At 45.8% G+C, this 26,863-nt stretch overlaps 1 protein-coding gene across 8 annotated transcripts in view; it reads right to left on the bottom strand.

The window, feature by feature from the left end:
• The window catches only part of TSC2 (TSC complex subunit 2), a 177,517-nt gene that overhangs the window by 59,688 nt on the left and 90,966 nt on the right, over positions 1 to 26,863 (bottom strand). For all 8 annotated transcript variants that reach the window (XM_078774796.1, XM_078774795.1, XM_078774794.1 and 5 more), the window contains exons 15-25: positions 26,458 to 26,613; positions 26,173 to 26,292; positions 25,520 to 25,642; positions 22,453 to 22,559; positions 20,427 to 20,580; positions 17,501 to 17,623; positions 17,087 to 17,236; positions 14,976 to 15,165; positions 8,215 to 8,308; positions 7,320 to 7,422; positions 7,019 to 7,137 (exon numbers count right to left, since the gene is read on the bottom strand). In XM_078774796.1, coding sequence (XP_078630922.1) covers positions 7,019 to 7,137; positions 7,320 to 7,422; positions 8,215 to 8,308; positions 14,976 to 15,165; positions 17,087 to 17,236; positions 17,501 to 17,623; positions 20,427 to 20,580; positions 22,453 to 22,559; positions 25,520 to 25,642; positions 26,173 to 26,292; positions 26,458 to 26,613 — 1,439 coding nt within the window. The remainder of the gene's footprint in view (positions 1 to 7,018; positions 7,138 to 7,319; positions 7,423 to 8,214; positions 8,309 to 14,975; positions 15,166 to 17,086; positions 17,237 to 17,500; positions 17,624 to 20,426; positions 20,581 to 22,452; positions 22,560 to 25,519; positions 25,643 to 26,172; positions 26,293 to 26,457; positions 26,614 to 26,863) is intronic.

Genomic DNA, 26,863 nt, shown 5'->3' on the forward strand with positions numbered 1-26,863 from the left:
CATAATCCTGAGAACTATTTATCATGCACCATTCCTCGTAATGGGGACAAAGATACACCTTAATCCGAACAAACCGCCGAAACAGAAATTACAGGTGAGGTTTCCTATCCCTACAGACGAAGCACCGACCTATGCAGATCTACCTGGATCTATGTATGCCTACCCAACCAACATGACAATATTTAAGTTTTTGCTCTATCCATAAAGTGCCTATAGAAAGTCTACACCCCCTTTCAAAATTTTCACCTGTTGGTCCCTTATAGCCTGGAATTAAATTGCATTAAATCTGACTTTTTCCACCTTTATTTACACATCGTAACCCACAACTTCCAAGTGAAAAACAAATTCTACAAATTTCAGAAAATTAATTGAATACAAAACTAGATTATCTTGGTTGGATAAGTGTCCACCCCCTGAGTTAATACTTGGTAGAAGCACTTTGACAGCAATTACAGCTGTGAGTCTGTTGCGATAGGTATCTACCAACTTTGCACACCTTAATTGTGCAATATTTACCCATTCTTCTTTACAAAACTGTTCAAGTTCAGTCAAGTTGTGTGGGGAGCTTTGATGGACAGCAATCTTCAAGTATGCGGCAGATTTTTGATTGGATTTGGGTCAGGGCTCTGACTGGGCCACTCAATAGCATTTATATTTGTTCATTAGCCACTCCAATGTAACTATGGCTGTGTGCTTTGGGTCAGTGTCATGCTGAAAGGTGAACTTCCATCCAAATTTCAGTTTTCATGCAGAGGGCAGCAGGTTTTCCTCCAGGATTTTTCTGTATTTTGCTCCATCCATTTTCCCTTCTATCCTGACAAGTGCCCCAGTCCCTGCTGATGAGAAGCATCCCCATAACATGATGCTGCCACCACCATGCTTCACAGGAGGGATGGTGTTCTTTGGGTGATGTGCTGTGTTGGGTTTGCACCAAATGTTGCATTTAGGCCAAAAAGTTCCATCAGACCACAAAACTTTTTCTCACTTGGCTTCAGAATCTCCGGAATGGTTTTTGCATACCTCATGCAGGACTCAAGGTGGGCTTTTTGAGTAAAGGCTTCCTTCTTGCCACCCCACCGTACAGGCCAGACTTGAAGAGTGCTTGGGATATTGTTGTCACATGCACACAGTGACCAGTCTTTTTTTTTTGTATACAAGATCGAGGCTCGTGAAAGAGCGAACTTAATCACACAAAAAGACAAACCGACACATAAAACATATAATAAGGGGAGCGGTAGACAAGATGGGGATAGATGGGGAAGGACACAAACAACATTTGAGAGCAAGGACATCGAGAGATCTGTGGGAGGGAGAGGGCTTTGGGGGAGGAGGAATGGGAAGGGGGGGGGGGTGGGAGAGGTATAAAACATATGAATACTGCAAGGACTTCCAGGAAAGAAGTTGGAATTTCAAAAAATGTGGATGTGGGGTGAATTAGCAGGGGTAGAAAAGATCAAGGTTTTGGATGGGGGAAGATAAGAGATGGTGGTGAACAGCAATTTTAAAGACCTGGAGGGAGGAGTGGGATTGAAGGGGGTGGGAGTTTGTTCCAGAGGCGGGAGAAAAGAGGAATGAAAGAGTGAAGGTGAGCAGAGAGCCTAGATTTCGGCAGTTTAAACATGAGGGTTGCTGGCAGATCTTGTGCGACCTGTAGGAATATTTGGGGGACAGAGCACAGATAGAGCTGGGGGAGCAAGGCCGGAGAGGAGTCGGTAGAAGACAGAAAGACCACCGACCTGCCTGCAGTGAGTGATTGAAAGGCCCTTGGAGATAGCTTCATCGCGGGAGATTCCAATGATTCTGAAAGCTTTGGTTTCAACAGCGTGAAGCCGAGCTCGGTTTGAGGCAGGAGCACCGGCCCATAGGGGAGAACAGTATTCCATTGAGCTGCGGATGAAAGCCTTGTATGTGGTGAGGAGCTCAGGTGTGCCAAGGAAGGACTTCGCACGACGGAGGATGCCCAGTCCACGACTGGCTTTGGAGGCCAGCTTGGAAATGTGGTTTTCCCAGGAAAGATCCTGGCAGATAGTGAGACCCAAAAGCTTGAGCTACAGAACTTCTTGGAGAGGATTGTTGAGAAAGCAGATGGGAGGGTTGTCCAGTCGGTCTTTTCAGAGAGACATCGTAAGAGTGTGAGATTTGTCAGGATTGAAAGACATGTTCCACTTGTTTGACCAGTCTGTGATTTTGTCCAGGTCTTCAGAGAGTGAGGAGGCTGCAGACTGCCGATCTGAGGGATGAGGAATAGAGCGGCAGAGAGTGGAGTCATCAGCAAAGAGACAGAGAGGATTTTCCAGAGAGTCGGAGAGATCATTGATAAAGACCAGAAAAAGCACAGGGCCCAGAACACTGCCTTGGGGAACTCCAGCCTGAACAGGAAGGGGAGATGAGAGAAATCCATTCAGGGCCACACGTTGACTACGACGAGAGAGGAAGTCCGCAAGCCATGCGTGGAGATTTCCACGGATACCATAGGAGGAGAGTTTGGTGAGCAGAGCTGGGTGCTAGACCGTATCGAAGGCACGTGATATGTCAAGGGACACAGCTCTGATTTCCTGTTTGGCATTGAGGACCTCCATCCATTGTTGAGACAGCAGAAGCAGGATGTCCAGAGTAGAATGACCTGGTCTGAATCCACATTGATGATCGGAGATCAAGCCATTGGAGAAGAGGAAGGATTTGATATCCGAAGCAATGATGGATTCCATGACTTTGCTGATAATTGGGAGCAGGCTGATTGGTCTGTAGTTGCAAGGATCTGTTTTAGCACCTTTTTGTGTAAAGCGGTAATGTTTGCTGATTTCCAAGATGCTGGCAGATGACCTTGAGCAAAAGAGAGGGTGAAAAGAACAGAGAGAGGGTGAGATAGAGTGGCAGAGCAGGATTTTCGGACCCGTGGGCTGATGCCGTCTGGTCCAGTTGCAGAATCAAAGTCGAGGTTTGACAAAAACTTCTCCACCTTGTCAGGAGAGAAGGACACAGAGTCCAGGAGCAGTTGGATTCGACTGGGAAAGGTGGGAACAGAGAGAGATGGGTTTGGGACACAAGATTTTGAGGCAAACACAGAGTTGAGGCATTCGGCTTTGTCACGTACGGTGTCAACTGTGTAGCCATTTGAGGTAAGGGAGGGGATGGAGGGGGAACAAACACCAGAAACGGATTTGACCAGACGCCACCAGGATTTGGAGGAAGGAGACAGGTTTGAGAGTTCATTCTTGAGTGTGGAGAGATAATGCTTCCTGGCAATCCTGAGGGTAGACACACACTTGTTCCGAGCTTGGTGGAAGGAACTGAGATTGCTTTCAGTTGGATTTGCCTTCCAGGAGGCGAAGGCAAGTTGTTTCAGGGCAACAGCCTCACCACAAGATTCAGTGCACCATGGACGGGAGGAAGGGTAAGACAACTGAAGACGAGATGGGATAAATCTGTGCATGAGAGATAGCAGTTTGCTTTGGAAGAATTCCCAGGAAGAATTGATGTCAGAGGCAGTTGAGATGGGAGACCAGGCCAGATGATTGATGGCTGCTTGAAGACCGTGCCAGTCCGCCTGAGTGAAATGCCAGACTCGTCGACGCTGAGGAGGCTCTGAGAATGGCCAGAGTAATGTCCACTTTAACAAGCACATGATCAGAAGAACCGATTGGAGCAGAAGAAGAGAAGCAGACATTTGCGGGGAAGTTCGTCATAACCAAGTCTAGAAGAGAAGATACTGCATTGACTGAGATCCGGGTCGGGAAATTGACAGATTGTGTCAGTCCCAGTGAGTCGCAGAAGTCCTTTGCTGAGGTGCCATGACTGGTGAGAGAGGAACCCACACCCAGCTAGCTGGCATGATGACAGTTGAAGTCGCCACATATGAGGAAGAGAGAGTTGGGATGAGTTGATGGAAGTTGGTCCATGTTGTCAGACAGTGAAATGTAAATGGAGTCATCACTGTTTGGAGGATGGTACAGAACACATATTAACATAAGGTGGGAGCGGAGAGGAAGCCGTAGCCATAGGTACTCCTGGGGGGTGAGGTGGAGAGAGGGCAGTGCAAGGAGAGTGAGGAAGAGAGTTTTTGATAAAGATAGCAACCCCACCACCAGGACGAGGCTCAGGTCTATCATACCGGAGGAGCGAGTAACCAGGAAGAGATATTTAGGAATCAGAGACATCTTGAAGGAGGAAAGTCTCTGTTAAGCAGATCAAGTCTGGATTGTCAGAAGCAACCTGTATGGAGAGATCAGTCCGGTTTGAGCGAAGGCCCCGGATGTTTGAGGTCCATACCATTAATGAAGAGAGAGGGGAGCATCGGGTGCAGGACAGGGGAGGGGAGGGGTAGGGTAAGATGAAGGATGAGAGGGGGAGGTAGGGAGAGCAGTTGATCGTGTGTCAGAGATTACAGAAGAATTACAAGAAAGGGAAGGATGAGGAGGACGAAAGGTTTGATGGTGATGGGATGAGGCACAGTGAGGGGTTGTTTGAGGAGGGGGGGGGGGGGGGCAGAGGAAAGTAGAAGGTTGGGGGAGGTGGAGGTATGAGATAGAAGGGAGACGAAGTGGGGAGGAGGCAGCTTTGAGGAGGAGGGTGAAGGAGGGAGAATTAGAGAGGAATGGTATGGGGGGAGATTTGAAGAGGAGGGGTTGGGGGGAGTTTTGAAGGGGAGGGGTAAGGGGGGAGTTTAGGAGGGGAGTGGCAAGGGGGGAGTTTAGGAGTGGAGGGGCAAGGGGGGAGTTTAGGAGTGGAGGGGCAAGGGGGGAGTTTAGGAGTGGAGGGGCAAGGCGGGAGTTTTGAAGGGGAAGGGTGAGGGGGGAGTTTAGGAGGGGAGGGGCAAGGGGGGAGTTTAGGAGTGGAGGGGCAAGGGGGGGATTTGAAGGGGAGGGGCAAGGGGGGAGTTTAGAAAGTGGTTGATTAATGAAAGACGAACATTGATAACAAATTGGGTTTATTATGATTTTCAAGTTAGCGATCCGATTAAGAACGATGGAGGAGGGATGGAATGAATGTGAATTTAGACCATGTCGTGAGGGAGAAGTATAAGAGATTGAATATTTTTTTTTGAAGTGGAATGAGTTGGAGAGGAAATTGAAAAAAGCCTTTTAAATAGGAAGAAAAACAGCGTGTTGTAATATACCACTGAATAAAACACTGCAGGGGAAAGTTTAAACATATTTAAATAATATTTAAACAGAACCGTGGAGAACAATCTTATATTCACAAAATACCAACGGGGAGCGGGCCTCGAGGGACAACCACGAGTCATGTGAACACGGCAAAAGGTGTAAGGCAAGGAGATAATGGGGGCGGGGCGAGACAGCGCACGTGGACAGAATCACCTGAAATAGCACACGTGGAGAAAAGGAAATAAATGTTTTTAGTTTTTTTTTTAGGTTTTTAGGGGGGTGGGGATTTAAAACGTTAGACAAAGAGTAGATGTTCGGGGGAGAAGGGAAAAATCTAAGAACCAAGCAAAACACGAAGTAGGGAACTTAAGTTAACAACCACCGACGGGGGTAGCCTCAGGGTACAAAGCCGCACAAGCGGAGCAAACAGAACATGATTAATTAATTACGAGTTACAGGAAATTCAAACCAAAACTAACTATAAACAAACAATAACGCATCGACGATAAAATAATGAGTTGAAATTTGACAAACACACGAATGGAAAAATAACTTCACTTTGGATGCCCGGAGAGAACCAAGCCACAAGGTAGGAAGCTTCAACAACAAGGCCGCGCGGCACGAAATACTCGACTCTTTTATGCAGGTATGAAAGATTAACATCGAGAATCTTCCGAGGGACACACTATCGGTACACACACGTAAGATAAATACAGTTTCGACAAAAATACAATTGTGAACAATTACTTAACTTCGAGCGTGCGTGAAGATCGTGGACAGCTTCGAAAAACCGTGACCGCCCGACAAGATCTCGGGAGATCTCCCAAGCTTCATCATAAAGACCTGTAGCTCTTTCAAAGTTGCCACTTGGCCACTTTGTGGCCTCTCTGATCAGTCTCTTCCTTGCTTTGTCATCCAGTTTGGAGGGACGGCCTGATCTAGGCAGGGTCTTGGTGGTGCCATACGCATTCCACTTCTTAATGATTATCTTGACTGTGCTCCAAGGGATATTCAAGGCCTGTGAAATATTTTTATACCCATCCCCTGATCTGTGCCTTTCCACAACAATATCCTGGAGATCTTTTGTAAGCTCCTTGGTGCTCATGGTTGAGCTTTTGCTGTGAAATGCACTTCCAGAGGAAACTTAAAGAAACAGCTGATTTTATTCTGAAATAATCAAAATCACTACAATTTAACACAGGTGGAGGTGAAATAACTTGGTGTGTGATTTTGAAGGTGATTGGTTACACCTGAGCTAATTTACAATTGCTATTATAAAGGGGAGGAGCGGAGGTGGACACTTATCCAACCAAGATATTCTAGTTTTGTATTTTAATAAATTTTCTGAAATTTGTAGATTTTTTTTCACGGGGAAGTTGTGGCTTACGGTGTGTACATAAAGGTGGAAAAAGTCTGATTTAATGCATTTTAATTCCAGGCTATAAGGCAACAAAAGGAGAAAATTTTCAAATGGAGTGTCGACTTTCTGCCGGCACTGTATCGGTATACCTTGTAATGTCGAGCATCTCCAGTGTGGAATATGCCAACATCCCGTGTAGGTAGGAATAGATTATAACCAACATTCATATGGGGGTGGGAGAGGGGGGGGATAAATAAATAAAAACATACACACACACACACACACACACACACACACACACACACACACACACACACACACACACACACACACACACACACACACACACACACACACACACACACACACACGGCATAGTTGCTGTCTGACATAGACACACAAGCACCTGATCCACTCGGACAACAATAGGTTTATCATGTTGCTAGCAAAGCACAATGTCGGAAATTTTTCTCCCTTCTTTCAGGAAACGTCAGTATGCTGACTCATCAACCTGGCCAGCTTCTACAACCTCAATGGTAACAAGCAACCTTACCTGCGGGCAGGCTTATCGTTGAGGCTGGTGCTACGAGCACGGAAGTTGCTTTGGTCATTGCTCGCTGCATGTGCTGACGCAGTGTCATCAAAGGGCAGCAATGCATTGGAACGTAAACCCTGCCAGAGCCCATACGTAAAAAATATATATGTATCTTAATCAATCATATTAAAAACAGAAAAAGTTGATGAATTGCCATCGCTTCACATATTCTTGAAGTTATCATTTTTATAACAAGTGCCTGAACATTGTTCAAATTGCAGCAATGGCCATCTTGGTGACACGTTTCCAGGACGGTTACCTTGGTGATGTATTGCACAAAGTCTTTGCGGAATGGCAAACGACATCGGATGAACCACATGGCAATGACATGATGTGCCAAAGACACGATGTACTGGTTGAACCTGTGGAAAGAACATCAATTATTTGGTTATTAGAATCCACTATCCTCTTTAAATTGAAGGCCTTATTGGGCACAGATTAGCAAAGCAAAACCTGCATTATCAGCTTCACAAATGGTTCCCCCAAAAGGTGACCACTTGAATGGAGATGAGAGATGATGCATGAAACAAACAAATATAATTGCATATTTTTCTTAAACCTTAAAAATAATACGGCATTGGATATGCCGCCACCCACGTTCGACGTCAACGCACTGTTACATTGGATCTTGATTAAAATGGCGCATAACCTTTGACCTGTTGAACTCAAAATTGAATCAGTTCGTCTTTGAATCTCAGTCCATATTTGTGCCAATTTTGGTTGAAATCACTTCTGTGGTTCACAAGTCGTCGTTTGGTCAAAAAGAAAATCTGCTATTTCATCTAAAGGTCACATGACCTTTGATCTTTGACTCAAAATTTAATCAGTTCATCTTTGCATCACAAGTACATACTTGTACCCAGTTTGGTCAAAATCGCTTGAGCGGTTCACAAATTATCACGGTAACGAAAACCTGCACCGGAAGCACAGACGAACGCACACAAAACCGGGCGGGCAAGCCGAAAACGATGTCTAGAGCTGCAGAGGCATAAAACAAAAACAAATTGACGTCAATATTGTACTTCACATTTTTAATACACCAAACTTACAATACATGCACTTGTTGACAAATGAAACAATTCAAAACAAATCGACAGCAACAGCTCTTATTGTGCAAACATACAGAAGGGTCAGGGTTGCAGTGTGAAGCTTACTTGAACGGATTCGTGTAAGGCAGACAAATGGCAAAAACGCTGATGTACTGCTCGGCCACAAAGTTTGAGTACAAGATTGGGATCCTGACGAGTGCTGCAGAGAAACATCCCAGACATTAGCAAATGGAACTTCTGAATCAAAGTCTCTCATCAATCTTCCAATCAAATGAGACAATGTTCCTGCATGTGGGGAAGAAACAAGAATGCCCCCCATTTCTACCAGCAGCAGGCCTTCGACCAGCACATTTCATCCCCGTGCTGGCCGAGCATACCTTAAGTGTGTTCTGACACGCTGTGCATCTCGACTTCCATGATGCAAACGGTGAAATGCTAATTGCTCGCATTTGCCACTCAAAACAACACGTTTCAAATTTCTGAAACTAAAACCCTTTAGGGAGAATAATTGCACAAAACTTCAACTTAGAGTTCCTCACCTTTTGGCAAAATGCTTAGTCAAATCTTATTAGAATTTCTGGATTAGCTATCCTTTTTCAAACTATGAGCAGCAGCCATTTGATGGTGGGCCGGGCTTAGTGAAAGTTTCAGATCAATGATTTACCCCTTCATCCCCTGACACTCGACAGCCTCACATAAGCACAACTCCCTAACACGACATGTTCTGGCTTCCTGCGGTGGCAGCTTTCCCTTCCCTGAGTGACCTGCTCCCTCAGCCAAGGACACCGTTCCCAATTTGTCTCTGTTGTCTTCTTCAATCTATGTTGGTTCTTGCTTGTATAGTGTACTCATCACTGTGACTTTTCAATGCCTGATTGGTTATATTAATTTTGTGAGTCATCCTGCCTCATCCGGCCATAAAAGGCATCCGGCCATAAAAACATTGCCTCAAAAAGAGAACCATGACAATTACAACTACATGTGGGCAGGGTACAGCCCGAAGTGGAGATCGGTTTCTGAGGTTTGGGACATGGAATGTTGGGACAATGACAGGGAGATGAGGAGAAGTGGTGGAAGTATTGGTCAGAAGAAGAGTGGACATATGTTGTGTGCAAGAGACGAGATGGAAGGGAAGTGGTGTGAGAATGGTGAAGGGTAGGCAGGGACAGAAATAAAAGTTTGTGTGGCAAGGGTGCCCGGAGGGCGTGAATGGTGTTGGTGTCCTGTTTTCTGAGGAGTTTGTAGACAGTGTGGTGAGTGTGACTAGAGTGAGTGATAGGTTGATGATGGTGAAAATGATGATTGGAAAGCTCTTGGTGAACGTCATCTCGGGATATGCTCCGCAGGTTGGTCGAAGCGATGAAGAGAAGGACAAGTTCTGGTGTGCGATGGAGAAGCTGATGGAAAACGTGAAAGATAAGGAAGTTGTTGTGGTAGGAGGAGACCTAAATGGACATGTGGGAAGGAGTATGGATGGTTTTGAGGGAGTTCATGGGGGTTACGGATATGGTGTGAGAAATGGAGAAGGTGAAAGGATTTTGGAGTTTGCTGATGGAGCTGATTTGTTGATTTGTAATACTCAGTTCCAGAAAGAGGATAATAAGATTGTTACATACACGTCAGGTGGGTCGATGACAACCGTTGACTACCTGATGGTGCGTAGGCGAGATAGGGGGCACCTCCGGGACACAAAGGTGATCCCGGGGGAGGAGGCTGTTTCACAGCACCACTTGGTTGTCTGCGACGTAAGGGTGAAAGGTGCGAGGAGAGCTCGGCGGGTGAAGTACCAACCGAGAATGAAGGTGTGGAGGTTGAAAGAGGTGACAGTAAGGGAGGCATTAAAAGAGAGGCTGAGTAGGGTCGAGGATGATGTGGTTGAGCTTGAAAGTGGTTGGATGTCAATGAAAGCTCGTCTGTTGGGAGCCGTTGGTGAGGTATGTGGATGGACAAAAGGACCACCGAGGCACTCGGAAACATGGTGGTAGGATGATGAAGTTGGAAAGAGGATTGACGAGAAGAGGAAGAAGTTCAAGGAGTGGCAGAAGGCGAAGGGTACGGGAGCAGAAACAGCAGAGCATGAAAGTTATAAGGCAGCCAGGAAGGCTGCAAAGAAAGAGGTACCAAAGGCGCAGGAGGCATGTAGGAAAATGTTCGGAGAACGCTTGGATTCGGAAGAGGGTCAGAAAGCAGTATTCAGGATTGCAAAGCAGATAGCGAAAGAGAGGTGTGATGTGATGGGGGTGAGTTGCTTGAAGGATGAAGTGGGACAAATCGTTGTCGACCCAGATGGAATTAAAGGAAGATGGAAAAGATGTATGGAAATGCTGTTGAATACAGAGAATGAATGGGATGGCAACATAGAGAGTAACCCAGTTTTAGGACCGGCAGAGAAGATAACTGAGAAGGAAGTTGAGGAAGCGATAAAAGCAATGAAGGGTAGAAAAGCGGGAGGGCCGACGGGAGTTGTGGGAGATATGTTGAAGGCAGCAGGAAGTTGGGGTGTGAAGAGAATGACAGAGATCTGTAATCTGGTGGTGAAAGAAGGGCGCATTCCAGTGGTTGGGAACTGAGTACCCTCGTCCCTCTATACAAGGGGAAAGGTGACCCTCTGGAGTGTGGCTCGTACCGAGCGATAAAGTTATTGGAGCATGGAATGAAGGTATTGGAAAGGGTGTAGGAGAGGATGATAAGGAAGAAAGTGAAGATCGATGAAATGCAGTTTGGATTCATGCCAGGAAGAGGAACGACAGACGCGCTTTTCATTGTGAGGCAGTTGCAGGAGAAGTACATGGAGAAGAGGAAGAAGTTGTTTCTTGGGTTTGTTGATCTGGAGAAAGCATTCGATCGGGTTCCACGCAAAGTATTGACATGGGCATTGAGGAAGTTAGGAGTGGAGGAATGGTTGATCAGAGTAGTGATGGCAATGAACAAAAGAGCGCGCACAGCTGTAAGGACGAAGGACGGGAACAGTGGTGAGTTTGAGGTGAAGGTGGGAGTGCATCAGGGTCGGTACTAAGTCCACTACTATTTGTAGCTGTGATGGAGGTGCTGGCTCAGAACGTAAAGGAGGGTTTACCGTGGGAGTTGTTGTATGCAGATGATCTGGTGTCGATTGCGGAAAGTATGGATGGACTGAAGGAAAAGATGAACATGTGGAAGGAATGTATGGAGACAAAAGGTCTGAAGGTGAATATCGGAAAGACGAAGGTGATGGCAAGTGGTAAAGCATGTGGTGAGGTGGAAAGAACTGGGAAGTGGCCCTGTGCTGTGTGTAGGAAGGGTGTCGGAGTGGACTCCATTCAGTGTACAATGTGCGCTGAGTGGGTTCATCAAAAATGTAGTGGTCTGAGAGGGTCATTAACCAGTGTGGCAGCTACATTCAAATGTAAGGTGTGCACAGAGGGAGCTGCAGATGGAGGAAATGTTGAGTTGGATCTTGGAGACGGCGTGAAGCTGGAAGGTGTGAAAACATTTTGCTACCTCTGAGACATGCTGAATGAAGAAGGTGGATCAGACTCGGCAACGGTTGCTCGAGTGAGATGTGCATGGAAGACGTTTCGGGAATTGAGTGGCGTGCTGATGATGAGGGGAGTGTCGTTGAAGCTGAAGGGAAAGTTGTATGCTGCATGTGTTAGAAGTGTTATGATTTATGGGAGCGAGACATGGGTAATGAACGTAGAGCAGCAACGAAGGTTGGAAAGGGTGGAAATGCGAATGGTTCGACGGATGTGCGGAGTATCGTTGAGAGAGAGGAAGACAAATGATGAATTGCGAAAGATGATGGGAATAGAGCCTGTGATTGATGCTGTGAAGAGGAACAGGTTGAGATGGTTTGGTCATGTGTTGAGGAAGGATGAAAGTGACTGGTTGAGAAGAGTGATGGAAATGAATGTAGAAGGAAGTAGAAGACGGGGAAGACCGAGAAAGACTTGGCTAAAGATGGTGGAAGAAGAAATGCGGGCAAGGGGGTTAACAAGGAGAGATGCAGAAAATAGGGCAAAATGGAGAAGATTGTCATGGGGACCGCAAGGCTAACCCCCGCTCTAGCAGGGAAAATGGCCTTTAAAATGCATGTTGTTGTTGTTGTTGTTGTTTGTATCCTGCCTCAAAAAGCTGAATGCCTCAACTCTGTGTTTGCCTCTAAATCTTGTGTCCCAAACCCATCCCTCTCTGTACCCACCATACCCAGTCGTACCCAGCTGCTCCTGGACTCTGTGTCCTTTCCTCCTGACAAGGTGGAAAAGTTTCTGTCAACCCTCAACTCTGATTCTGCAACTGGACCTGACGGCATAAGCCCACGGGTCCTAAAATCCTGTTCTTCCGCTCTTTCACTCCCTCTCTCTGTTCTCTTCACCCTCTCTTTTGCTCAAGGTCATCTGCCATCTGCTTGGAAATCAGCCAACATCACCGCCATGCACAAAAAAGGTGCAAAAACAGATCCTAGCAACTACAGACCAATCAGCCTTCTCCCAATTATCAGCAAAGTCATGGAATCCATCATTACTTCGGATATGAAATCTTTCCTCTTCTCCAATGGCTTGATCTCTGATCATCAATTTGGTTTCAGACCAGGTCACTCTACTCTGGACATGATGCTTCTGCTTTCTCAACAATGGATGGAGGTCCTCAATGCCAAACAGGAAATTAGAGCTGTCTCCCTTGACATATCACGTGCCTTCGATACGGTCTGGCACCCCGCTCTGCTCACCAAACTCTCCTCCTTTGGTATCCATGGAAATCTCCACGCATGGCTGGCGGACTTCCTCTCTAGTCTTACTCAACATGTGGCCCTGAATGGGTTTCTCTCATCTCCTCTTCCTGTTCAGATTGGAGTTCCCCAAGGCAGTGTTCTGGGCCCTGTGCTTTTTCTGGTCTTCATCAATGATCTCTCTGACTCTCTTGGAAAATCCTCTCTATCTCTTTGCTGATGACTCTACTCTCTGTCGCTCCATTCCTCATCCCTCAGATCGACAGTCTGCAGCCGCCTCACTCTCTGCAGACCTAGACAAAATCACGGACTTGGCAAACAAGTGGGACATGTCTTTCAATCCTGACAAATCTCACACTCTTACGATGTCTCTCCGAAAAGACCGACTGGACAACCCTCCCATCCACTTTCTGAATAATCCTCTCCAAGAAGTTCTGTCACTCAAGCTTTTGGGTCTCACTATCTGCCATGATCTTTCCTGGGAAAACCACATTTCAAATCTGGCCTCCAAAGCCAGTCGCCGACTGGGCATCCTCCGTCGTGCGAAGTCCTTCCTTGGCACACCTGAGCTCCTCACCACATATAAGGCTTTCATCCGCAGCTCAATGGAATACTGCTCTCCCCTCTGGGCTGGTGCTCCTGCCTCACACCTAGCTCGTCTTCACGCTGTTGAAACCAAAGCGTTCAGAATCATTGGAATCTCCCGCGATGAAGCTAACTCCGAGGGCCTTTCACTCACTCACCGCAGGCAGGTTGGTGGTCTTTCCGTCTTCTACCGACTCCTCTCTGGCCTTGCCCCCCAAGCTCTCTCTGGGCTCTGTCCCCCAAATATTCCTACAGGTCGCACAATATCTGCCAGCAACCCTCTTATGGTTAAACTGCCAAAATCAAGACTCTCTGCTCACCTTCACTCCTTCATTCCTCTTTTCTCCCACCTCTGGAACAAACTCCCTCACTCTCTTCAATCCCACTCCTCCCTCCAGGTCTTTAAAACAGCTGTTCACCACCATCTCTTATCTTCCCCCATCCAAAACCTTGATCTTTTCTACCCCCACTAATTTCACCCCAAATCCACTTTTTTGAAATACCAACTTCTTTTCTGGAAGTCCTTGGTGTCCTTGTGTTTTATACTTCTTCCACGCCCCTCCCCCCCCTTCCCACGCCTCCTCCCCCCAAGCCCTCTCCCTCCCACACATCTCCCGATGTCCCTGCTCTCAAATGTTGTGTTTGTGTGCTTCCGCTTCTCTCCCCATCTTGTCTACCGCTCCCTCTTTTTATATATTTTGTTTATGTTTGATTTGTTGTGTGATAAATGTTAGCTCTTTCACGAGCCTCAATTCTGTATACAAAAAAAAAAAAAAAATTCCTCAGTTGGTTCGGCCTACTTAGTTCCTCGCCCTCCCAACCCCACTCCCCCTCCCCACCCCCACCTCCTCCCTCGACATGCATACCCATCCATCGTTCGTTCATTTCCTTGTCTCTAATCATCCCTATTTTCCACTGTTGATGTAAACCCCAGTTCTTCCTGCCTCTTATGGCAGCCCCGATCTTGCGGCATTTGTGCTTGTATCCTGTGCCCTCCTCCGCTTTCCAGGTGGCACGAGGCCGATAGTGACGCACACTCGCTTCTAAGCTGTCTCGCCTCGGTTTCAATCTCGGTCCAGTTATAAACTGCCATCCCAGTGTTTCACAGGCAAGATAGACATTACACCTGCCATCCCATCTGCCAGCATTAGTTGGTTGACGTTAAAGATTGCACAGCATCCTTTGTGAATAGTACGTGAGATATTGCCAGCACCAGGGAACAAATTACAAATTCCTACCATAACTCCTTGATCAAACACCAGGCCCGGCCATCCAGTTCGTGAAAGACTTGGGCCCCACCACTCACCCCACAAGAACGTGGGAATAATTGTGGCCGTTAAAGAAAAGGAGGAAGATGAAGTCCTCTTTCCCTTTCCCTTGGTCTCCTCCTTCACCTCACCCATTCTTTCTCCAAGTTTTCCTCTACCGTGCAGTTGGCGAATTTCCCCACATTCGCTGTGTTCTGTTCTCTAGTGCTCTTTGTTCTAGCCCTTCCAGGAGCCTTGAGTTTGTATACAAAAAAAGTAGTGGAATGAACCTAATGGGTGGGCTGTGGTGTTGCATCATCTCTCACTAGACAAGAATTCCAACATGGGGGAAGCCATGGTCACGGTAGCAGAGATGTGCGTAAGCTTCAGCAGGATGGATGGTAGCATTTTCACCATGACGTCGGCCATCTCCACAATGCACATTGTGAGCGCGACGACACACAGACGTCCGCATCGAGAGATCAACCCCGTTTCCAAGGCCACCACGATCTCCCGCTGCAGTGTTACACACAAGTGTCACATTACAAGGCAAAGCACGAATATAATAACACATAAGCAACACTTTGGACAAATTCAGGCTTCAGTATAGTTATTCTCACTGAAGTGGCCTCCCCAGGGATAGCTCAAACAATGGCTCATCCTGTATACTCAATTATCACTTTGATTCATGAACATCTGGTAAAATACCTGGTGTTGGCTTAGCGGTTAGGGTGCCGGCTTGGGATCCGAGGATCCTGGGTTCGAATCCCGGTCGATCGCTGAATTAACGCCAGTGGGGTTGACTCAGCCTGTCATCCTTCCGAGGTCGGCAAATTGAGTACCAGTTCACTGGTAATTCCCTGTGTGTCGCATGAGGCGACGAACAGGGTTGGTGGCAGGAAGGCCATCCGGCCATAAAACATTGCTTCAAAAAAGGGGACCATGGTGCCCCAAAAAGGCCAACCCCTGCTTTGCGGGGGAAAAAGGCCTCTAAAGGTGGTTCTTTTTTTATTCATGAACATCTGGTGCTCCATTTCAAGGCATGGATGTATAACCCATTTTATCACAAAATAATTTTTGCAAATAGCAAAAGCCTTTAATCTGAACTAAGGAAGAGTGGGATGGATCTGGTGCAAATCCATGTTTGACAGGTGAAAATCTTTACACAATGGACTTGAAAGCATACAAACTAGAACGGCATTCGGTAGAATGCATACATCAGCCAGGCTGAACAGTTTACGCTTTGTATCCCAGATACCCAGATACCCAAGCCTATTTTCCTGCCTGATCCCTCCCAAATCCTCTTTAACCTGATATTTATTTATTTCCTGTGCCACAAGAACACGAGAAAAACATGCTGTAGTCGCTGCTGTTATCGGCGTTGTTGTTGTTGTTGTTGTTTGCTCCTTCCGTTTACTTTGATACACTGTATTTTTATGTCACTTTGAGAAGTATTAACCTGCATATAGCATACTGATAGGCCGGATCTGGATTCGGACCCGACCCAAAAAACAAAATTGAATCGGCTTGTTCTCGTCACCAAACCTACTCATCCACCATGTTTTGGCTTAACTCGTCCACTACTTTTTGAGATATCATGCTATATATCGTTGTTGGCCCTGTCTCTCAGGGCTGGGCAGGATGGCCTGGAGGTACGCACACTCGCCTCTAAGCTGCTAGCCTGGGTTTGAATCCCGGCCCAGCTATAAAACTGTCAGTTCGGTGTTTCACAGGCAGGGCGATTCAATTTGTGTGCCGTCCCTCGGATGGATGTTGAACTGGGAGTCCCACCTGCCAGCATGGGTTGGTGGACGTTAAAAAATCCCATGGTGTCCTTCGCAAAGAGTAGGCGAGTATCGCCGTCAGCATGGCCAAATTCCAAATTCCTGCCCTAACTAGGCGAATGCCAGGCCAGGCCGGTTCATGAATGACTTGGGCCAAGCTTCCCCCAAGGCCATGCCTGATGGGACAACTGCATCCAAGGCTGGAGAATACCTTGGAAGGTAATGAGCATCGCTTTTTGTAATATTGATATAACTCATAGTCATGAGTAAAAACAAAACTAAAGGTCAAATTTGAACCACCATCATGGAAATGATTAGAGTCAACACATAAATGAGGTACATGGATTCATGTCAATAGGCTGTCGATGAGCACATTGAGCCTGAAAAAGTAGATGGCATTGTAGAACCTCACATTGCAGGATGACAAAGGTCGGGATGCGAGATATAGCCAAAAAATATTGGGTTGACCTGACCTCCAGGCCATCTACTTAAAGAAAGTTGCTGTTATTCAAAGTTTCATGACCCAACACACATGAATGGCTATTGGTGGAAAGACTAAAAATGTTGCCTACAAATGATATTTTTAAAATCTTAGATGAAAAACAGAATCAAGCTTTGGCAAGAAGTCATGAGAAGGCGATTGATCTGCTGACCTGTTTGGCAGCATCTAAGTGAGTGTGGTAAGATGGCAGGGCGGTGAGCACAGGTAGCACAGCAAGATGGAGGTCATTGCGTGGGAAACTGTCTCGGCCAGGTCCGAGGCTGGCTCCATGTCCTCCTCGTCTGTTCGACACCTGAAGCACCTGGCATCAAACGAGTTGGTCGGCACGACTCAAGTTTTCCCGAGGGATGTTAAAACATGGCATGCCCATTCATCAGCGGCACCGATAATGGCATGAAGACATTGCAGTTGAAATTGGAAATGAATATTTTGGATAAACTCGTGTCGTGTGGGCAGGAATTGTGTGGATCAAGTCATATCAGTTATAAACAACAGCTTGCATTTTAAACCTAGAAGGCCAAAACCACAACTGAAATCCGAATTATTAAAATAAAAAAGGCCCTACCAGTCTGCATAGTGAACTACACAACTGGTCAACGGAACACTGGGATGACAGCAGAAGTGCTTTGTTTTGCAATGAGTCTGGCAACTTTTCCAGCACGAACTTCAAAACTTTCCAGTCCCGTTCCTGAAACACAAAATACATGCATGAAAAGTACACTTTGTGTCAATATTTACCAGATACAGGATAGGGATTCCCAGATCCTCATCTATTACTAAAAAGAGCAGCGTCTGTCTATGAACGTGTGTGTCACGCTTTATTCTAAAGGGTTTCTGAGGTCGTAGAGTCATAAAAAATGGGAAAGATACTGGAAATAATCGATTTACTCGGAACAAAAATTAAAAGTTGTAAAATGTCGTGCCCTCCTAATCATAAAAACTAGCCCCGTCTTCTTTCTTCTCCTCCTCTTCCCTTTATAAGGGTTGAGGTCCAATGGCACCAAGATTCTGCCCTGCGTTAACCACGACACTCCACCACTTCCCTCTGTCCTCGGCCAACTCTCTCCACTCTCCAGCCACCCCCACCTTACTGGTATCCCTCTTCGCACAATCCTCCCATCTCAACCGTGGTTTACCTCTTTACCTCCTACCTTGTTCCCTCAGCCTATCTGCTGTCTTTGCCATTCTCTCTTCACCCATCCACACCAAGTATCCAGTCCATCTCGGCTGGCATTCCACCAATCTCCTTGTCAAACTCATCTGCACATCAATTTCCCCACCCCTCTCCCATCCTCAGTTCATCCATCCTCCTTCTATCCACCCTCTTCACCCCCGCAATCCTCCTGGCCCAGTTGTTCTCGCAAAGCTGCAGCCTCTGTTGTTGTCTCTGTCAGTCACCGTCTCCAAACCGTAAAGGTAGGACAGCAAAAACCTTCCCTTTCAATTACCATGAAATCTTTTTGTCTGCCATTACACACTCCATCCTCCTCCACACAATCGCACCCACCTGAATCCTCCTTCGCACCTCTGCCTCTGACCTCCCAACCCCTGGTCACTGTTACACCCAGATACCCAAACCTATTTCCCTGCCTGATCCCTCCAAAATCCCCTCCAACCTGATATTCATTTCTTTCATGTGCCACAAGAACATGAGAAAAAATAATCTTGTACAACATGTGCTGTAGTTGCTGTTGTTATCCTGGCTGTGGCTGTTGTCGGCGTTGTTGCTGTGTGCTCCTTCCATTCACTTTGATATATTTTTATATCACTTTGAGAAGTATTACTGCATATAATTTTGTGTGCTCATTCCGTGTCAGTCACTCTTTATTTGCCCCTGTTGGACTTAGTCCGAAACAGGGGCTTATGGATTAGGTCTCATCCGTCTGTCCTTGTGTGTGTGCATCCGCAACCATATCTCAGACATGTATGGACCGATTTTGTTCATACTCGGTAAAAGACAACACATGATGGTAAACATATGCACATCGTTTTGTTTCACAATGCAATCAAAGGTGGCCGAATGGCGGCCATTTTAGTTGTAAAAAAACCCCGAAGTTGAACAAGTCCTCAACCATTTTTCGGCCATGCATTTACAGATCTTATCAAAACTTGACAAACTGATAACGAATGACGGCCTACATATGCACGTTATTGTTTTTCCAAGATCAGATTCACGATGGCCGACTGGTGGCCATTTTTTTTTTTTTAACCCGGTAGTCAACATGTCCTCAATCCCCGCTAATAGGCTAACCCCCGCTCTAGCGGGGAAAAATGGCCTTAAAACGATCATTCATTCATTAATTCAGTCAACATGTCCTCAATCATTTCTCGGAAATGCATTTACCAATCTTGTTCAAACATGGCACACAGATAATGAATAATGGCTTACATATGCACGTCATTTATTATCAAGATCAGATCCAAGATGGCCGACTAGCGGTCATTTTGTTATTTCAACGTGTCCCCAACCAATCCTCGGCCATGCATGGACTGATTTTGTTCAAAATTGGCAAAAGACAAAAAATGAGAGTATACATATGCAGAAGATTTTGTTTTGTAATCTGACCAAAGATGGCTGACTGGCGGCCTTTAATTCCGTACAGCAAAATTGCTAAATCCACAGTGACTATGCCATTTTATGTCTTTTTCTTTGTGTTATAAAAGGTTCATGAAGTCGTGGAATAATTTTTTTTATGTTACTGTTGGAACCGTGACATGAAATAAAGCTCCAGGTCCTTCTTCTTCTTTTCTTCCATTCAGAAAGAATGCAACTTCTTCTTCCATTAAAAGAGGTATCTTGATGTTTAAATAGACACTATTTTTGGTTCAGGAAAATCGATTATTAGCTTTCCAACGGTACCGTTTTTATTCTTCTTCGACAGCAAGACCCCTTAGATAAAGCATGACGGACAAGGAAGGAGCACACAAAATTATATCCACAAGAGTAATACTTCTCAAAGCAATATAAATAGATATAGAAGTACATGGAAGGGGCTCCCAAACAACAAAAACCGCAGCTCAGATGACAGTAGCAACAACAACAACAACAACCAGGCATTTTAAGGCCATTTTCCCTGCTAGAGTGGGGGTTAGCCTTGCGGTCCCCATGACAATCTTCTACAACAACAACAACAGCAACAGCAACAACAACGATGACAACAACAAGGAGATGTTATAAAGGATTTTTTTGTTTCACTTGTTATACTTCATTTTATATCCTCATTGAGACTTGTAGATAGACATGCAATACAATATGTTTGTGAAGTACAACGTGCTGTCTCTTTTGATTAAACCCATAAACGAAACAATGATAGTTATTTAAACACTGCTATTTTGGAGGCACACAGGTGGTTCTACCTCATGGAGCATGCAATAGCTTTGCAGGGAACCTCAATTAGGAATAACGACGAGACTTTTAGTGGGATATCAGACATTAAATATGAGGAAGCTTTATTGATGTACAAACAAGGAGGTAAATAAAAATGGATTACCTGCTTGAGGCACATAAGAAGGCAGTTGAAGGCTTTGCAGAACGGCAGCGATTCAAAGCGGCAAGGAATGGTTGGTAGACACGGTGTGGGGCTGTCTGATGGTGGAGAGACGGTACCAGCAGCCCGCTTGTCCGTGAGGCGGCGTTCGGCATCACTGAAAATGTCACACAAGATCGGGGGTTGACCAATTGCCTCATCGCACCTGCATCAAATATACCCACATCCACACACTCCTGCATAAAGCACCTACCAGTCAGAGAACAATCTGTAGTGATAGAAAGGAGCAAATATTAAAAATCAGCCACGTGCATTTCATCGAAGGATGGGATATTTAAACAACTCATGTCATTCAATGTTTAACAAATCGCTACAACTTTAATTGGTTATTTATTGTGCAAGGCTCACAAAAGGAGTTGGATAAACGCCGTAACAAGCAGGACAAAGATATCTGAAGATGAGTGTTCTTTTCTATCGATAACTAATAATTCTTTATGTTCGTTTTTATTTGGTTTTCTTGCTATTCACATCATTTTGAGATGAGCAGTAAGCGTACGAGTTGGCATTTCAAGAAATGAAGGCATATTGTTACGTGCTCCTCCCCGACCCCCTGGTCGCGGTGTACCTCCGAGCCCCGAGAGGAATCACGGCAGAAAAATGTGTTATTCTGTGTCAAAAATCAATGGTGAACCCACACCAATTGTTACTAACAAACAATTATTGTATTAAAAATCACACAAGAATAACAGTACAACAATGATAGCAATCAAAAGTACAATCAACATATATCTTATGATGGTACCATCAGCTAATATCAGGTAATTCACTGTGCTCCAAGTGAGTGAAAAAAGAACATTCCCCAATGTCACTATATTCCCGTCTTCGAGCTCAAGTTGATCCCCTCCAGCGATCGTCAGAAAGATGTCGAATCCAAACCCGAATCCTGTTCAGATGACAGGCCCAGTCACGCCGCCGAAACTGCACAAAGGCGTACGCGGCCAAAGCGGCAGAAAAGGGTCACGCGGCCAACAGCTGCGAAAAGGCGCACTCAAGGCGACTGGGAAATTCACACCCTCGGGTATGAATGTTTTACCGCTCCAAATCGGCGAACCTCAGGTTTGTCTTCAAAATTCGCGTTGCACACACACATCCCAGATAGACGTCTGAATGGTGAAAACGGCTGGCGCGAAGCAAAGACCTTTCGCGATGAGCAAAGCGCGCGAGTCAAAATGGCCGACGGCTCGTACTTGAGACGTAATGACACAACGATGATTCCTCGGAATCCAAAGCCAAACTTGACACGCAGGTTGATCAGTCACAGCGATAACAACCCTATCGCAGGAATCCCTTTCCAGGAAACCCAAAGTTCACTCGTGACTCTTGCTCGACAACGTTCGCTCAGGACGAAGAAACGACTCGCTTCTTCTCCGACTTAACTCGCTCCGCCTCCTTTCTCCTCGTCTTCTTCTGGTTTGTCGTCCGGTTCCCGATCCGGTTTCCTGTTTCTTTTAACATTAACTTTTAACTTTTGAAACTAGAAATATCTATTCCCTTTAAATGACAACAATAATAACACATGGAATCGGAAATATTTACAGTGGATGCAAAGCACCACAACGGAAGTGACGAATCCGTAACAATATGCATCATCCCCAGTTCAAATCCATGTTGAGTGACATCACCGTGGATTGACCTGTAAGGCATTCCCATGAGAGCTTGTAGCTCACTGGAATTCTATGCACAGTTCCAATATACTGTCGAATTGTTGGTTGTTTATCATTAAACGTGTCCTGCATTCGATTATAATAAGTTCAAACTCATGCATGACATACTGTTGTGCAAAAAAACGTTAAATAAAAACAACATAAATAAAATACAAGAAGTGGAAATAATCCTCATTAAATACAAGTCCCCTAATAAGAGACTTCAATACAGGAAGAGGCCGTTGGGCCCATCTAAGGGTCCCTGCTGTCATCCCACCTTTGGTGGCAGAGGTAAAAATGGGAAAACAGGAACCAAACAAAGAGACCTGCTATCGCAGAGGCAGTATACACTGAAGCGCAACTCTCCACGCTTGTCAATGATGCCCAGACGAAGGGAGGAATCAGATCGCAGGGAGAAGAAGAAATCAAAAACCTGTCCGAATACAGAGGTTAGATAGAGTAAGATGCTCATCATGTTGCATCTTCCACCTCTGTCATTCACTCCTTTAGGAAATTTAATTCCCACCACTATCCCACCAATAATCTGTAAAGATGTAAATATATATGTGTATACATGGTCACAGGTATGGCTCAGGGGTAATTGGGTTTAGATTATGCTATATATTTCAATAGTACATGTTCAGCATAAGTGTACATACTGTAATAAGTGTATAACAGGCAGTGTAGAGTTTGTATAAGGGACGTTCACTTTGTCTTCCCTCCCAGTCAGTTCGTGTGGACACACCCACATCCTCATCTTGGTGTTTAATGTTTTTCCCTGTTGTAATCTGACATAATGTGTTTTCCTTTAATAAATAACAGCACCATGGATACACGTGGCTCATATGAGAGAGAGAGCAGCATGGCCATATATATCAGATAACAGGAGAGGTGGTAGAATCTACGTGGCCCCAAATGGACTCCTGCATGGAGACTTCAGAGGAGACTAGCAGCGAATTTGGGAGATATGCCAATGCAGTCCAGAAAAGTCAACCAACAGAGCAAGTTGTGAGCTTCAGATTCCACAGACGACAGTTTGGCATGCACTGTGGAAGTGCCTAATCATAAAACCTTACAAGTTGGAGTTACGGCAAGTCCTGATGGACAGTGACAAAGTCATTTGTTACGATTTCGGCTGTCAAATGCAACAGAGACTGGAGGATGAAGAGTTTGCAGAAGGGTTAGTTTTCTCCGACAAAGCAACTTTCCACTTGAGTGTGAAGGTCAACCACCACAATATTCATGTGTGGAGCTCCCAAAATACACATGTTGTCATCGAACATGAACGCACTTCACCTAAAGTTAATGTGTTTTGCGCCATATCCAAATGTAGGAAGAACTGGATTATCGACTCAACATGTGCCGCATCACACGTGAGAGTCATAGAGAGCTTGTAAGGTTTGAAAATAACTTTTCAATGTCTCCCTTCAGTGTATATAAAGCATATCGCCATATGTTCAATAGTACTTGTAAAATTAATTTTTGAAAGTGTATACTTCTTTTTGAATAACCCCATATTAAACATATTGTTGCGGTTTTAGAACCCTCACTTGTAAATAATTACTTGTAAATATCACATTATTAAAAGGTTAAAGGTTGCACCCCATAGTTAGTCCACAAGCAACACGTAGGCCACCATAGGACTTTAGTTATTTCATTATTATGTGTTTTAGATAAGGCCGTGTTTCCAATAGTTGAATCTGCGTTGCGTCAATCAAATAAGATTATGCCCATTCCGTCCATTTTGCGACCTCCCTCTCCAAGCGACGCCATTACGCGCCCCTACAGTCAGTGCCTTCGCGTTCGCTCAAGCGCCGCCATAAACCATGCGGTCAGGCCCGAGAGAAAAAAAGGGGGCGGAACGCCAAGAAGAAGGTGTGGCCTGTCAACCAGCCATCAAAGGCGTGGCCGGTAAGCCCTCACCAGCCAACCAGGGCTGATGTAACATCACCGACAGGCGTGGCCTTGAGGCCCGCGTAGAGATGGCGTGGCGCGTTATATAAGCGCGAACGCAAAGCCCTTTCACGGACTTGGTCGGGAGAGTGCATTGAAAAGGGACTACTTGTCGGGAGCACTGGTTGCTTGAAGAGAGAGATACGGCAGCACTCGAGTGGAAGGTTGGCGGTAAAAAGGACTCGGGTTGGAGACGCGCTTATACGAGTTGGTTGGAGACGCGCTTATATGAGTCTGATTGGGAAATGCGCACGAGGTTGGTTGGAGACGCGCTTATTAACGGACTTGTCCAGGAGCGCACACGTACGGGACACCAGCCTCCCCCCCCCCCCCCACTATATGTAAGGTCCGGTCACATTTCCAAGATACGCGGAGCTGCCTGCCGGGTTTTCGCCCGCTGAACCGGAGCCTGGACTGGATCCTCACCTGGAGCCTGGACCCCATCACCGGACCCTCTACCTGACCACCTACCAGCTACAATCCCCGTGTGAGTGTGCATGTTTGTTGGGGTATAGAATAAGACTGCTTTAAGACTGCCCTGTGTCCTGCTTCTTCTTCTTCTTCCTTTCTTGTGCATTCTTTCCTTTCCTCTTTTTGTTTGTAATAAATTCACCTGTTCTTTCTGGTTTCGTCTTAATCCCTTCTGGTTTCGTCTTAATCCCTTCGCTTTCGTCTTTTCTCAATTGAGTACCTGTGGCACGATTAGGAACCGCTACAATGGGGTTTAGTCATTGTTAACGGCCCGAATCACGGCCCGCTTCGCTCGGCGTGTCCATTAACGCCGTGGTTCGGGCAGGAGTTATCTCCTTGCTTTACGGCCGGTGGTAGTACTTAGGTAATTGGACTAAGACTCGACCAACAACCCTACTTACCACCGACCGGAAGGAACGTTATAACTTCCCAGGACTCGGGACGGCCAGCTAAAAGGACAAGGGGATTAACCCCCCCTTGATAAGGGGAGAGCCGACCCCCGAGATCCGTAACAATATGTCTACCCAGCCAGGGTTGCCTTGGGGGGTGGGAGGGAGGGGTGGGGGAGAAAAGGAGATGGGGTGAGGGGGAGGAGAGGAGGAGGGGAGAGAGGGATAGGGGAGAGGGGAATAGGAGGGTGAAGGAGGAGGGGAAAAGGAGGTTAGGGGGATGAGGGGGACAAATTTACCCATGCGAAGAGTGCTTTAACCTCAGTGTTGTCCAGCTAAAAAAGGACATTGTAATACCTCCACCACCACCACCACTTAGGTGGTGCTACACGGTATACATTTATATAGAGAATATCAAAAAATGCCAAGGTGACAATAAAAAAATGTTTATTTTCAAAGTGGCCTAAGACTTTTGCACAGTATTGTGCACACATGCTAGATCCCCAAAGTTCACTTCTGGTGGTTATTTAAAGATTAGGTCACAATTCTCTCCATTAAATTCAAGAACAACACCCTTCACCTGTATACGGATGGCACTGGCGGCGGGGTGGTTGTAGCCCAAGCGGTAGTGGGCCTGTAGATGTGCAACCAGTACATCATATGCCAGAGCAGCATGGCGAGCTGGGAGGGAGTATAACTTGGCCTGTGAAAATTACCAAAAAAAAAAACAAACAAACTCTTAAACAGCTTAAGTTGGGCAGACAAGGTGTGACTGCATTGCATGTGGCAACAACGGCATTAAAAAAAAAACGAAGAGCATACATCATACAACAAGCGATAACACATGACATGTAGCTCGCCTCCATTCTTCTCTGTGGCAGCGAAGCATAAGGTCTTAAGCACCGCCTTGCTCAAAAGATGCAGCATATCACGCAAGCAAGCCATGGCATCCCATTGGCACCGTAGATATGACATCGCGTCCAAAAAAACATGTCCAATTTTGGGACGATGCATGTCATATCATGACAAAGAAACGGAATAAAAGGCAAGATTTTGCATGCATTACATACGACATACCAATTCAGAAATAATTGTCCCTTGTATGTCCAGCTTTACATATGTGTTCAAGATGTACTACAGAGTTGATTTATTAGTACTTTACAAAACCTTATCTTACTTGCTGTCAACATGGAAGCAGAATGACGATGTATTGATCAAGGCAACAATACAGACCTTTAAGATGTCTAAGAGACCAATAACAGCAGCTTCGACATCTTCAGTCGTCGACTCAGTAGTATCTCCATCCTCAGCCACTTCAATAGCCACATGTTCCACCAGCTTCCTGCTGATGATCTGATTATGACAAAGTATTGATTATAAACGAAGCATTGTACAACACCATGCTGTGTTTCCAATTACATAATTATTTTCTCCAAACTTTAACAAAACCCTCCAAAATGCGTGTCATGTCAAAGTAAAATCAACATCTTCCTATATGCCATTAATTTTTGAGTCAACCTTCTCAATGAATTCGAGCAGGACAGAGAAGTTTGACGAATGGCAGGTTCGAGCGATGTCGACTAATGACTGACAAGCAGCACGCCGTACGCCTGCTTCACGATCCTCCAGCACATGCAGCAACTGAGGACCTAGCACCTGTTCGATGAGTTCATCCTGTACAGGAGTAGTGTACACAAATTAGCATGCATCAAGGAGCACGCAGAATAACTAGACATCACAAAACCACTTCTTCTTTGTTCGTATGCAGCACAATGCTGTGGGGTAGCATCATTGGCTGAGGGGAGTGACTATGCCGTTGACGCAATGCCCTCTTCAGGGTGCTGGCAATAACTCGCCTCCTCTTTGTGAAAGACACTGTGGGATCTTTAACGTCCACACACTTACGAATGCTGGCAGACGGGAC

The sequence above is a fragment of the Myxine glutinosa genome, chromosome 3 (assembly GCF_964187855.1).
Source record: "Myxine glutinosa chromosome 3, kmMyxGlut1.1, whole genome shotgun sequence".
NCBI lineage: Eukaryota > Metazoa > Chordata > Myxini > Myxiniformes > Myxinidae > Myxine > Myxine glutinosa.